This window comes from Sinocyclocheilus anshuiensis, unplaced genomic scaffold (genome assembly GCF_001515605.1).
Source record: "Sinocyclocheilus anshuiensis isolate Anshui unplaced genomic scaffold, SAMN03320099.WGS_v1.1 scaffold862, whole genome shotgun sequence".
NCBI classification, from domain to species: domain Eukaryota; kingdom Metazoa; phylum Chordata; class Actinopteri; order Cypriniformes; family Cyprinidae; genus Sinocyclocheilus; species Sinocyclocheilus anshuiensis.
In genome coordinates, this window is record NW_015539882.1 from 772,068 (window position 1) to 785,231 (window position 13,164).

General features: G+C 37.7%; 1 protein-coding gene across 9 annotated transcripts in view; it reads right to left on the reverse strand.

Moving 5' to 3' along the window:
- The window catches only part of LOC107685453 (mitogen-activated protein kinase kinase kinase 15-like), a 28,821-nt gene extending 15,736 nt beyond the window's left edge, over window positions 1–13,085 (reverse strand). For 5 of the 9 annotated variants that reach the window (XR_001633955.1, XM_016482038.1, XM_016482041.1 and 2 more), the window contains exons 1-14: window positions 12,348–13,085; window positions 10,739–10,878; window positions 8,913–8,936; window positions 6,005–6,082; window positions 5,037–5,230; window positions 4,137–4,305; window positions 3,946–4,052; window positions 3,651–3,821; window positions 2,633–2,745; window positions 2,378–2,537; window positions 2,136–2,286; window positions 1,933–2,040; window positions 1,799–1,848; window positions 78–173 (exon numbers count right to left, since the gene is read on the reverse strand). Coding sequence is in view for 8 of the 9 variants with exons in the window: in XM_016482038.1 (XP_016337524.1) it covers window positions 78–173; window positions 1,799–1,848; window positions 1,933–2,040; window positions 2,136–2,286; window positions 2,378–2,537; window positions 2,633–2,745; window positions 3,651–3,821; window positions 3,946–4,052; window positions 4,137–4,305; window positions 5,037–5,230; window positions 6,005–6,082; window positions 8,913–8,936; window positions 10,739–10,878; window positions 12,348–12,654 (1,868 nt within the window). In the remaining variant the exon portion in view is untranslated. Of the gene's footprint in view, window positions 1–77; window positions 174–1,798; window positions 1,849–1,932; window positions 2,041–2,135; window positions 2,287–2,377; window positions 2,538–2,632; window positions 2,746–3,650; window positions 3,822–3,945; window positions 4,053–4,136; window positions 4,306–5,036; window positions 5,231–6,004; window positions 6,086–8,912; window positions 8,937–9,070; window positions 9,121–10,738; window positions 10,879–12,347 lie in introns of those variants that run through there. The other 4 variants (XM_016482044.1, XM_016482040.1, XM_016482042.1 and 1 more) reach the window with 3 other exon arrangements.
- Window positions 13,086–13,164: the final 79 nt, after the last annotated feature.

Here is a 13,164-nt window from a genome sequence, read left to right on the forward strand (position 1 = left end):
GACAACCATCCACACATCGGTTACCTCCATGAGCACCACAGTTTGAAAGCTAATTGATTAACGTCAAGAAGACTAACCTGCCACACTGGTCCTCTGTGGAGAAGTAGATCTGGAAGTCATCGGAGTTGTCATGGACATACAAAAAGCAGCAGCGCTCATCAAATTTTGAGATGCTAGAGAGTAGAAGAACGCAAGATTTGTTTCACATCTCTAAGATCATGAATCAGTCACATTTAAATGGAAAGCACCGGAGTTTCAACTTGTATTTAAATCATGTAGACAGTGTGAGATCTGCTAGTTTTCAGACACTGTTTGAAGATGACTCTGGATAAACACTAGGGATGCACAAATAATAAAACTCTGACATTTTATGTCATGTTATGGCTGACTGATAGCCAATATAGCCAATAAAAAACACACACTAGAAATAAAACAAATATTAAAAAAAAATGCTATTCTAAATTGAACCATCATCACATTATAATGAACAGTATGAAAATTGAAAACATTTTTAAAAATACATTTGATGGTGTTATTAGTGCTTTTACAGATTTTTCTAGGGCCTTCAACAGGGCCAGTGTTATTTTACTATTATTTATATGCTATTATAGTATTTACTAAAAATTTTTTGCTTTGTTTTAAAGTTTTAAGAATTTCGTATGTGCTTTTGTCTTTTTTATTAGTTCTGTAAATATTTCTATTTACCCATTTTTCAGTGTTAGTGTTAGTAATTTCAGTACTTCAGCTTATTTCACTTAGTTGCAAAGGCAACATTTCACATTTTAGTTCAAGTTTTTAAATAAACGTTTTTCAGCCAGTATTCCTATTTTATTTCAGCTTTATTTTAATTAAAACTAAAAATTATTGTTAAAAGTTTTAATTAACAGTAACGACACTGCAGTGAGCATTAATCTAAATGCAAAAAGAGGAGAAATGAGTACAATCATTTACACAGATACATCCAGTATCGACAAAGTCCCTTTAAGGCAAGTCATGTCACTCGGCGGCCATCTTTGAAATGCCTCTCGGGCATGCAAGAGCAGCTCCTATCTCTTTGAATGGGCAAACATCAAATTCTCCAAAACTGGTCACCAAGCTTAGAATAAAATTTCATATTTGAAATCACCAATGAAATCTGACAACAACTGTATCATAAATGTTGTATATTTTGCTCAAATAGCATTATAAAAAGCCTTATTTCTCAGGCGAGACCAGCCAGTGCGCATGCGCAGTTCTAGGCGCACGTCTCAGAGTGCTGACTGTTTCTATAGCAACTGGGACTTCTAACGGCAGCTGCAGTGGCGCACTGACTTTACCGATTAGCGATTGGCTCTTTTGCTCAGAAGGCGGGGCTTCGTTTCGATAGAGCGGCCATATTGAGCGTTGCATTTTTCCCCATTCAAAACTATATGAGTAACACGTCTTGGGTATTCTATAGTCTTTGTCTGTTTCTTTGTTTTTTTTTGCTTTTTTTGTCATATTGGTCGATACCAAAGACTATGATACCAATATTGTGCATCTCTATTGTTTTTGCCAAGTAATTGCCAAGTAAAACAAGTAGAACTAGTTCCTACTTAAGCACTGTTTGTTTATCCTTGAGCAACATTCCTGTCAAACAGACACAGAATTAACCCTCCTAAATCTTTAACCATTAATTGCCCCTAAAATCAGTGAAGAATGATACTGTAGGTTGATAATGAATGTTTTTAAGCCCTTGACCTAACCTTAAAATCAGGATAATTTAAATAATGTTAAGAAACTGAAAGGTAGAGACAGAGAGAATGAATCTCAATCTCACCTAATGCCTTTGATGGATGATGCTGTGAAGTTCCACTCATGTATTCCCTTCTGCAACCATGTCAGTCAGGAAAATGATATTATATACACAAAATAACATTATACAGCAAACATGGCTTCAAATAAACCACTGACCATCTCAGCAGGCGACACATGCCATATAGAAACATTCTTCTCCTCAGCTTCACTGTTAATGGACACATACGAGGGCTGATACACTTTTGTTGGCTCCAGAATCAACACCTGCGTAGTGGAAGAAGTAATAAGGTCCATGAAATGCTGTTCAGTCAATACAGGTGTGTTCCTAGATGAGATACTCATGTGAGGTGGTGTACTACCGGAAAACGCAGGCCGTTGGTGGTTCCCTGTGTAGCCTCCACGATAATGTCCATCCAGAAGTTGAGTCTCTCTCTTTGAGGAGAATGCTCAGTGTTCTGCTTCTTAAAATGCTGAATCAGCTGAAGGTTTTGGACGACTGATCCCAGGTACCTGAAAGATGAAATTAATGTGAGCTGCTCCAACTCTATTTCTTATAGTTAACATGTACAGTATATCTGTAAATTATTTATTCTATATGTACCATATGGGTGGTTTGAGTTTGAAGAGTTTCTCTGCAGCCTGCACAGCTTTGGGGATGTCATTGGCCAGCATGCTGACAGTAAAGAACTGCCCCACGTCCCAGTAGTTATTCATCTTCTCCAGACTGCCTTTACGGCCAAGCAGACTGTTCAACCTCACACCTGAGAGAGAACGAGAGGGTGAGAAGGTGGAACCTGTCGTTAATGAAGTGAATGTTCTGAGAGAAACAGGAAACAGGAAGTGTGTTCCTCCTCACCGATCTTCCGGAGTTCTATGGAAGTCTCAAACTGCTGTCCTGCCACTATAAGCAGCACTGCCAGATTAATGCCTGAATAGAGAGTGGGCTGCAACTCAAAGCCTTTTCTATACCTACAACATACATGCATAAATACAATAAATTACTTTTTGAATGTGATGCTAGAGTGCTCTGGGTGTTATAACATATTTAAGTTGGTTGATAGTGTTTAATGCATCTACTAGAGTGTTCTGGGTGACTTTAGTGCATTTATTGCAACTGCTTGGTTGTTTTGGATGTTTCAGCATAGCACATTTAATGTTGATGATAGGGTGTTTTGGGTGTTTTGTGCACATGTAATGTGGCTCCTAGGGTGTTCTGGGTGATTTTAGTACTTTTAATGCAGCTGTGTTGTTGTTCTGGGTATTTCAGCACATTAAATGTGGCTGCTAGAGTATTCTGGGTATTTTTTAAATAAAGCATTTTAAGCAGATGCTAGAGTATTCTGTTTTTTTTTAGCATATATAATCCAACTACTTGGGTGTTTTGTTGTTTTGGTGCATTTAATGCAGTTGCTAGACTTTGTTTTGGTGTTTTTAACACATTAATGCAGCTTCTTGTTCATGGTTCAAGTCAACAGAGCCCAATATAAGGGATTCCTTAAAGGGATAGTTCAGCCAACTTTGCCAACTTTGGAGTTTTTCCATAAGACCTTTGTTTATACTCGAAAAACAAATTAAGATATTTTAGATGTCACATGGACTATTTTAATGATGTCCTTACTACCTTTCTGGGCCTTAGACATGTCAGTTGCGTTGCTGTCTATGCAGGGTCAGAAAGCTCTCAGATTCCATCAAAAATATCTTAATTTGTGTTCTGAAAATGAACAAAGGTCTTACGGGATTGGAACGACATGAGGGTGAGTAATTAATGACAGAATTATCATTTTTGGGTGAACTATCCCTTTAATTAAAAAACAGATATCACCTTTAAACATATTGAAATTGTGAGCTTCAAGAAGCTCATTTAACTCACTCACCACTGGATGGCGTTGTCCCTGTTCTTGGTGTCCTTGCAGTCAGAGTCGAGGAAGATGTCCTTATAGATGCGGCCACACAAGCAGAACATGTCAGGTGCAGGGTGCTCACATGACTGAAGAACCTGCAACATCACACGCAACGCCTGCTCTCGATCTCCTGGGCTGTTCCGCCTGTGTTCACACACGCAAACAGAAATGCATTTGTTCCTGAGATCAAAGGGCTGTAAAGGATAAATGTCTGTTTGCCAAGCATATGAATAGGAGAATATACCACACAATGCAGATTTGTGGTCACCTATTGAGCGCAAAAGCATAGTGGAACTGAATCATGGGCTGGTTGGCCAAGTCACAGGTGGGCAACATCTCAATGGTCTGTACCAATTTAACCATAGCATCATAGTCCTGAAAACACACACCAAAGATTATTAAAGCCAACAACAAAGTCTTTAATTTTTAGACATGCTTTGTTTATACAGTAGTATATACCTGTATATCTCTGTAGGAGAAAAGCAGGTTCATAACAATGTCCTGAGTCAAAACCTCAGTGTTGTCGATGCGGAGTTTGATACGGGAAAGCTCCTTGGCCAGCTCCTCACCCTGGTATTTATCTCGAGCTTTTCGGATGTCGTTCAGTAGGGTGTCTTTATATGAAGCACTGTCAGGGAGGAAGAAGATGGGAATGTTGCTCAACAACAGAAGATGGGATTTAGTATTCGTGGATAAATTTGTAGGTAGTATCATCAACTTCAAATGGGATGCTCACAGACCTCTGAAATTCACTGACCATGTGATGCATCTAAACATCATGCAACAACAAAACAAACTGTGGCTGGTCACTTTACATGTTCTTGGCCAGCTGCAAAGTGGGTCAGACTTCATACTAATAGTCCAAATCTGAAACTAGTTTGTACTGTTACAGGATATGAAAATCTTGGCACAAGAATCTACAAGGATGTTCTAGACTTCTGATATCTGAGCTCCAGGTGAAAGGACACCCTGACACTTGTTAGAAGTTATTGAAGTTCCTAATAAATCTTGCATGCACTTGTGCATGTCTGTCTTGATGATATAATATGAGCGTTACATCCCATTTGGGTTGAGTCCCATTTCATTACTCCAGGGACGACGAGGATCATTGTACACCTAGTTTAGATCTATAATGCAATGTTCAACACAAGATACAAAATTCCACTGAATTATTGTTGTTATGTAAAAAAGTAGTTTATATTAATCATTCATATAATATTGTTTATCAGTCAAAAACTGGAAGACGCTTGCTTGATTTATGTTTAGCTAAATATGGCGTGACACCATTATGTAACTCTGTAAAGGATCGTCTGAGAATGGGCATCCTGCCAAAAGTTATCATAAAGCTAGCAGTCATACCAAGACGTGACATGAATATCTTTGAGCAAGCTGACGAAGCGGTCCACCAATGGGACGCACAGAGGTCCTAGAAGGTTGTCCCAGTTGGGCTGCATGTACTCTGATGCTCTCCGCTGGGCCACGTTCTCACAGCACAAGTACTCGTTGTTGGGTGTCATCAAGTATGGGATGAAATAGTAATTCCCGCTGGAGGCCTACAAAAGATAAACAGATTCTAAATTTGTGCATTAAAAAAATAATATAGACCTATTCTTAGTCATGTCATATAATACATGACAGTCTGCACCACTGTGTAAACGTACAGACTGTCTGTGTGTTAGTGATCATGTACTCAGCAGCTGGCATCCAAGAAATTCAAAGTGCCAAGGAAATCTTGTTAACACCTTTGTGACCATGTACTGTCCCAGAATTCCAGAGTGAAACGGAGGAGGTGGCTAAAGCACATCTTAGCACTATGCCACATCAACACCTCAAATGTAAGGGGTCACCTAAAGCCTCTTTCAAGTCAAACAGTCATCATACACTTCAAGACTATTTCAATTGTTAGGCATATGGTCTAATCATAAATACTGAGCAAATCCTTAGACTCTCAGCTAAAGCATGATGGTTTATATGTATAAAGTATATTTTATTTAATCTATTCTACTGTTATTTTACATATACACATACAGAGGATATGCAGGATCCTCCAAAAAAAAAAAAGAGATCATAACAAATCTATGATTTTGTTATGTAGGCACCTAAAGTCTTTGGATTCACTTAATGTTAATGATTAATAATTTAAAAGTAACCAAGTTTCTCAGCAATAAATAACTCACTGACTTTGATTCAGAGCTTTTAATTCCTCAACAAGTCAGCCAGACTGAAAGGAAGTGAGTCAGACAGTAACAGACATCAGTGGTCACTCTCATTCCAGTACATGCATATGGGATTTTCCCAGCATGCACCAGCATGCCCGCTGTACCTACTTTGTGTCTTAGGCCGGAGCCCCTGTACTCGGGAGGCAACTGGACCCATGGGAAGCCTATTTTAACTGGCCTTGCAGCCTACTCCAGGTAACAGACAAAATAGGAGAGAAAGAAAGGAAAAGAGAAAAAGAGAATGACAGAAAAAGAATATACAGACTATAAAGTACTAATGGAGGCAAGAAGACACAGATGGATGAGTAAGCCAAAGGGATTTCATCCAAAAATTCTGTTATCATTTACTTATCCTCATGTCATTCCAAATCTGTGGGATTTTCTTTTCTGTGCATACAAATGAATAGCTTCAAAGTTATGCAAAAACCTAAAGTATCAAATAAGTAGTTCATACAACTCATGCTCTATATTACAAGCAGGGCCTAAAACTAACTTTTTGCCACACCTGCCAATGGCCGGTGACATGATAAAATTTACCGGCCAAATTTTTTTTTTACCGGCCATGAAACTCTTTTTGCAAAAACAGGCTGTTATTACCACTACAATGAATAATTTGTGTAATTTACAGACGAACGTGCAGCCTTTCAAACTATAATTCACTGCACCGTTTAGGCGGCATAACCCCAGATATGTGTCGCCGCATTCTCGGGTTATGAAGAATAAAGAAGGGAAAAGTTAATCTTCCGAAATGGTTATTCGCTTATGTCAGAAACAGAGAATCTTCATTGCATTGTTATAATTCGTAAAAGTTTGTACCCGCCAACTGGCGACTGACACCGTTACATGGACTCGCCAACGCTGATTTTTACTCGAATTTGGCGCTTGGCGAGTGTTAATTTTAGGCCCTGATTACAAGCCTTCTGAAGCCCCACAACAGCATTGCATGAGGTAGTGTTGTGCTAAACTAAAAGTACAACTAAAACTATTAAAACAATTTTTTTTGGTTAATTTAAATAAAGCAGAAATAAAATGAAATGTATATATTATATGAACATTTTAAACAAAAGTAAAAAAAAAAATTAATTGCCAACAAGCTAAGTACTAAAAGTGAAATAAAAACAAATTAAAGCTAGATAGAAATAAAAAATGAAATGAAAAATTTAAATGGCAAAAGCAAAAAAATGACTAAAACTTCAAGTGAAATTAAAATGAAAACTAAAATTATGAAACAAAAGCTAATTCAAAATATTAATAAATACTATAATAGTATATAAAAATAAGTACTGGTGCGTGGAACTGATATACACTACCAGCCAAACGTTTTTAAACAGTAAGATTTTTAATGTTTTTAAAAAATTATCTTCTGCTCACCAAGCCTGCATTTATTTGTCCCAAAAACAGCAAAAGCAGTAATATTGGGAAATATTTTTACTGTTTAAAATAACTGCTTTCTATTTGAATATATTTCAAATTTATATAATATAAATTTATAGGGGGGGGGGTTATAGAAATTAATACTTTTATTTAGCAAGGGTGCTTTAAATTGATTAAAAGTGATGATAAAGACATTTATAATGTTACAAAAGATTTCTATTTCAGATAGGCTAAATGCTGTTTTTCTGAACTTGCTATTCATCAAAGAAACCTGAAAAAATTCTACTCAGCTGTTTTCAACATAATAATAATTATTTTAAAAAATTTTGATATTATTAATGTTTTTTGAGTAGCAAATCAGAATATCAGAATGATTTCTAAAGGATCGTGTGACTGGAGTAATGATGCAAAAATTTTAGCTTTGAAATCACTATAAATTACATTTTAAAATATATTCAAATAGAAAACAGTTACTTTAAATAGTAAAAATATTTCAAAATATTACTGCTTTTGCTGTACTTTGGATCAAATAAATGCAGGCTTGGTGAGCAGAAAAGACTTCTTTAAAAACGTACTGTTCAAAAACTTTTGACTAATAGTGTTTATTTAAGCAATAATTAATAATAATTTACTGAAAATCTTGACAATCGCCCTAGCTTTCCTTGGTGTTCATGAGAGACGTAACGATTCGTAAATCAATCATTTTTTCGAGTCAAATCTTTTCAATTAAGTGGTTAATCCAGTTCATTTGTCTGAATGATTCACTCATGAACTGACAGTGGTCAACAGTTCACTTGAAAATTAATATTATGACAGATACAGATTTAAATTTCACCCTGTTCCTCACACAAAGCTATCATATGACCCCAGAAGACTTTGAAAATAGCGCTCAATGGTTCTTTTACATGCGTTTTGAAGCTCTAAAAAATATTCAATACCCATTGTAACTGGATAGAAAACAGTGACCTGCAGAACAAAAAAAGTTGTATCAAGTTTGGAATATGAGATTGAGTGAACAATGACAGAAGTTTTGGGTGAACTATTCCTTAAGGCTGAGAAAATGTAAAGGATTGGGAAAAAAAGCCTGAATAATTCCTAAAGAATAATGGCAAACATAGAATTTCCTTTCTGTTCACATAACCGATGATATAGAAGTTAACAGATCCATCTTTTGCTTGTTTCTGGGCCATTTCAATGAATCACACAGTTATAAAATGCTGTCAAGGTCAGCTTCTTCTCAGCAGCCATTCAATATTAGAGGTTTATTTAAAGACTAGCACTCAACGACCCTCTCCTTTATCAAAACAACTAACACCCACTAACTCAAAGTACCATGACACCTTGAGAACCCTTATGAGTTCACCAGAATCAGCAATAGTCTGACTGGGACACAGTGAGCCACCAGAACCTCGTGTCCACTCACAGGTTAGTGTATGTGCATAAAGGAGAGTTCAGGAAATGATCTGCTCACTATGTAAAGTGTTGTATATATTCTAAGGCACAGAAGGGCATGTAAACGTATGTCATAAGAGCTCCAAAAATAGTCTCATACACAAAGCTTTTGGCACACCAACAAAAGATGCCAGCCTGTCCTCAAACTTCATCAGATTACCAGTCTTGCAAGTAGTGTTTTGATACTTACTGTGTTTTTCTGTGCCACCATGTCCTATGCAAGAAAAAAGAAAAGAAAGAATTATTCAACTCCAAAAAACAATACATGCATTGCATATTACTTTATTTCACAGTATTATATAAGTCCCAAACCACCTGGAAATGTTTTGCCGGCATGCCATTTATTACATTTATTCCATGACTGATGGCCATGTGATGCAGTGAATGAGACCTGACTGAATCAGTTGGACACAGCAGCGTCACAGAACATTTACAAGTACACAAACAGATCGCGTGACGCTCCTCCCCATGCGTTATTGTCATCATCTCAGTATGCTAGAACACATGCCTTCCAATATCTCTGTGGAAACGTGGCCATGTGCAGCTGTCCTGGGACTGACTGCATGCCTTAGCTTGAATACAGGCCTTGTTGTTCTGGCAGCTCTACTGTCCAGTGCCCAGAAAAGATAAACTCCCTCCTAAGCTGAGAATAGCAGGACCTATAGCAGGACCTAGTAGTGGGCGGCCTCTTTGTTCAGATGACAGAAATACCAAATGTGAGTGTAACAGCCTATAGGGAGAGTATAACCTCCCACCAAACCTGGCTGGCGTTTGTGTGGCAGCACTTAGAAAAAGTTATGAGAAGAATATGTAATTCATAAGCTATATTTGATTAAAAAAGATAAATAAGACAAAGTCTCATTTTATGGACATCTTTAAAAAAAAAAGTTAATGTTTTTATTATTATTATTTTATAAATGAATAAAAAGACTTCTTAGATGTCTTTAAACAGGAAACGTACTTAAGTAATTTTATTTTAAATAATTCAAAATATATTTTATCTAGAAATTAGTTAAATAAGACTAAAGCTGCATTCACACTAGCAGTGAATTTTTTCACTGCATGTCTCCAGGGGCTGGCGATGAGGTCGCTAGTGGGCGTATCAGTGAATCAGTTTTCTTGCCGCTAAATACAAACATTTTTGGAGGCAAAATAATTAAATATAATATAAATATAAATTGAATCCATACATAAAAACAAAAATGAATGATGACGGCAAGGATCAGCCTCATTTCCGTCACTGCTGAGTTGAGAGGAGAACGATCACATGAGCTCTGTCTTCTTTCCTATTGGCTGTCGCTCCCGAAAGTCGCTCTTTATTTGCATAAAGTTGAAGGATTCTGAACTTTGTCGCGTCGCTGGACATGCCCCATCCGTCACCAACGGCCGCTGTCACTCGTGTCGCCGGAAATCGCCAGCTTTCCACTGAAATGAATGGGATTGTGTCGCTTTGTCGTTGCGTGTCGCTTGTAGTGTGAACGCGGTTTAAACTTCTTTTAGTTTGTCTTGTAGTAACTTTTTTTTAATTAATAAAAACTTTTTTTTTTATCTAGAAATGAGCTAAATTAGACAAAGCCTCTTTTTGAAGTTGTCTTTACAAAAGGTACTTTTTAAAATTCTTATTTATTTATTATATTTAAATGTACAGCACTAATTGTACTTTCATCAGCGGCGCAAAACAGAACTGCAAAAATATTATTATTACCAAACAGGTTTCCCTTTCCCAAACACACTCTCCATCTTCCATTGTTTGGACAAAAAAATTGTCCTGCCTCAAACTCACACTATTGATTAAATCAATATTACTTCTCATTATCACTCTCAAAAAAAAAAAGTGACAGAGCTATTTATTTTTTGGGGAAGTCAACCTACAAATGGCCTTCTCAAAACCACTGAACATCTGAAAAACGCCACAAACCCCCTTTAAAAACAAAAGAAGCCTATGATATGTCCTTCTTTAGATAGCTAGGTAAACATATGCGTGTTTATGTGTGTGTATTAGACTGTAACTCTCACCTTAAGTGACTGTGCCGTGTCAGGGTCCGTGTCGTGGTAGAGGATGACATTGTTGGCCATGTCAAAGCTCTCACGCACACCGAGGTGATAAAACAGGGATGGCTGTCTAAACACATCGCTCATGTCCACAACTGCAATGTCTGCAATTAATCAGAGACATAGTAAGCATGTGAGACAACCATATAATGCAGAATCCAAGTACTGCAGTACAGTGTGCACTGTATTGTTGCACACTGCATCAGTCTCAGGGCCTGTTCTTTTAGAAATAACCATTCATTTTCAATTCTATATGTGTTTATTTTATTATGACTTTCCATTTAATCATATAATATAAAATCTAAATAACCATTTGTCTGTTTAAAGTAGTCCTAAGGGCATATTTGTTCTACTGCATATGGCCATATTTGTTCTTTTCCAGTCAAACACAATCTGTGCTTATTCTATGGAAACTATGCAAACATCCGAAAATGTGTTTGAAAGCCTTACAAAAGTGTAAGCCACAAAATGCAAGATCAGACTTGATGTAACCAGGAGCTGATGCATGACTCACAGTCTTATTAGGAAAAGGGTGGGTTTGTTCACTTCTGCTTTGAAAAATGAGACTTCATATTTTCAGCTCTAAAATGCACTTTCTCTGGTCCTCTAGAGTTCCTTCTCTAGAAAAAGTGCTGCACATGAGCTACATTCTGCATGCACAAAAATGCACAGGATTAAACCTTAAAAAAGTTGCCCTTTTCACCCTCCCAAAGCTCAGATGTAAGAGTGTTTTGATCACTCAGAGTAACGTGCAGCCACACCCGCGCGCACGCGCGAGAGCGAGAGAGACTTCATATACTAGACCTGGCGAATAAATTCCAGGAAAGGAATGTGCTGGAGGCAGAAGATCCTTTTTTGCACTCCTAATATTCCTTGAGAGAGATTGTCATGACCCTATAGTAACACCCTCCCATGGGAAAGCCCAATGACCCTAAACCTAACAATTTGTATCTTGCATACGTACATTTAGATAAACATTAATTTTCTGATCTACTATACTGTTTAATGTATTAATTTAATGTAAATTTAATGTATTTTTATATTTTTCTAGCAATGACATATACATATTATGCATATAATATATATATGTATATATATATATATATAATATAATATATATATATATATATTATAATTAGCACACACACACACACACACACACACACACACAAATATGCACACACACCTTTTGGATATTACTATTTACTCTTCATTTATATAAAAATCATAGAGCTATGCCATTATTTAACAATATTATTTATAATGTTGCTTTTTGTATAGTTTTTTCTTTTTGCCCACTATTACATAAATGTCTTACATATTTCTCTTTGGAAACAAAGTATTTCAATTTTCAATTATTATTTCAATAACAGACACAAGCTCTAAATCTATAATGACATGTGTCAATGAGTTTCTATTCTTCTACATCCTGTACCATCCTGCAGAATTGGCTAATTTGTGGAAACCCCTCAAACTACTCATTTTGGATGCTTCCTTGATCCAACACGTAGAATTGTGGGGCTGCAGGAATTATTCTCGCGCATCAAAGCCTTGCAGTGCCATGTTAACTCACCTGCGTCATAAAATGTATCAAGCACTGTTGTCTCCCCAAAGTCTAATCGTCCGAAAGTCACTGTGGTTAATATGGCACTCTCCGCGTCGCAGGCGCGCTGGAGACACTGGAGCGCCCCGGATTCCGGGCTGTTCGCGGCCACTGCCTTCAGTCCATCATTCAGCACATAAACCGCCCTCAGGGACCTCTGCTTGGTCACCGGACTCGGGCTGGTCACATCAGCCCTCTCCACGCCTGCAGACATGGAAGCTGTAGCGGTGTGGTCGCCACCAGTCTCTGCTGTAGGTTGATTGGACATGATCTCCATAGTGCGAGTAATTGTCCCTCTGCGCGGTCCTCCTTTTCTTTCTGCCGTTAATCAGTAATGCATAACCAAAGTTTAGTGCGCACCTGTGGCACGGAGAGGCGCGTGGCTGTGACGTCCAGCGTCTTGCGATTCATTAAAGCAGCGCGCATCACTACATATTACAGTGTGGTCCAGTTTTATCTCGTTTGCGCCAGCGGTTATGCAATTATACAAAACGCTTTGTGAATTCAGTGCAGAAAGTCAGGAGAACTTGAGGCGCATCGCGCGCACTGTGTCTCCAAAGACACGCATTACCATCCTATTTGAGGAAGTCATTCCTCCTGCCCTTTCTACAAAATGCACGATCCGACCATTTCCTCAAACGTGTGTCCTTCCGTTGAGGCGTGGGTATATTTCACAAGCGACGCAAAACTGCGCAAATCTAGAGTGCGAGGAACGGCTCGCTGCGGTTACTGCATTTACACAGTCAGGGGCGTCATGCATTCATTATTTTTGAGGGGGCACGACTTG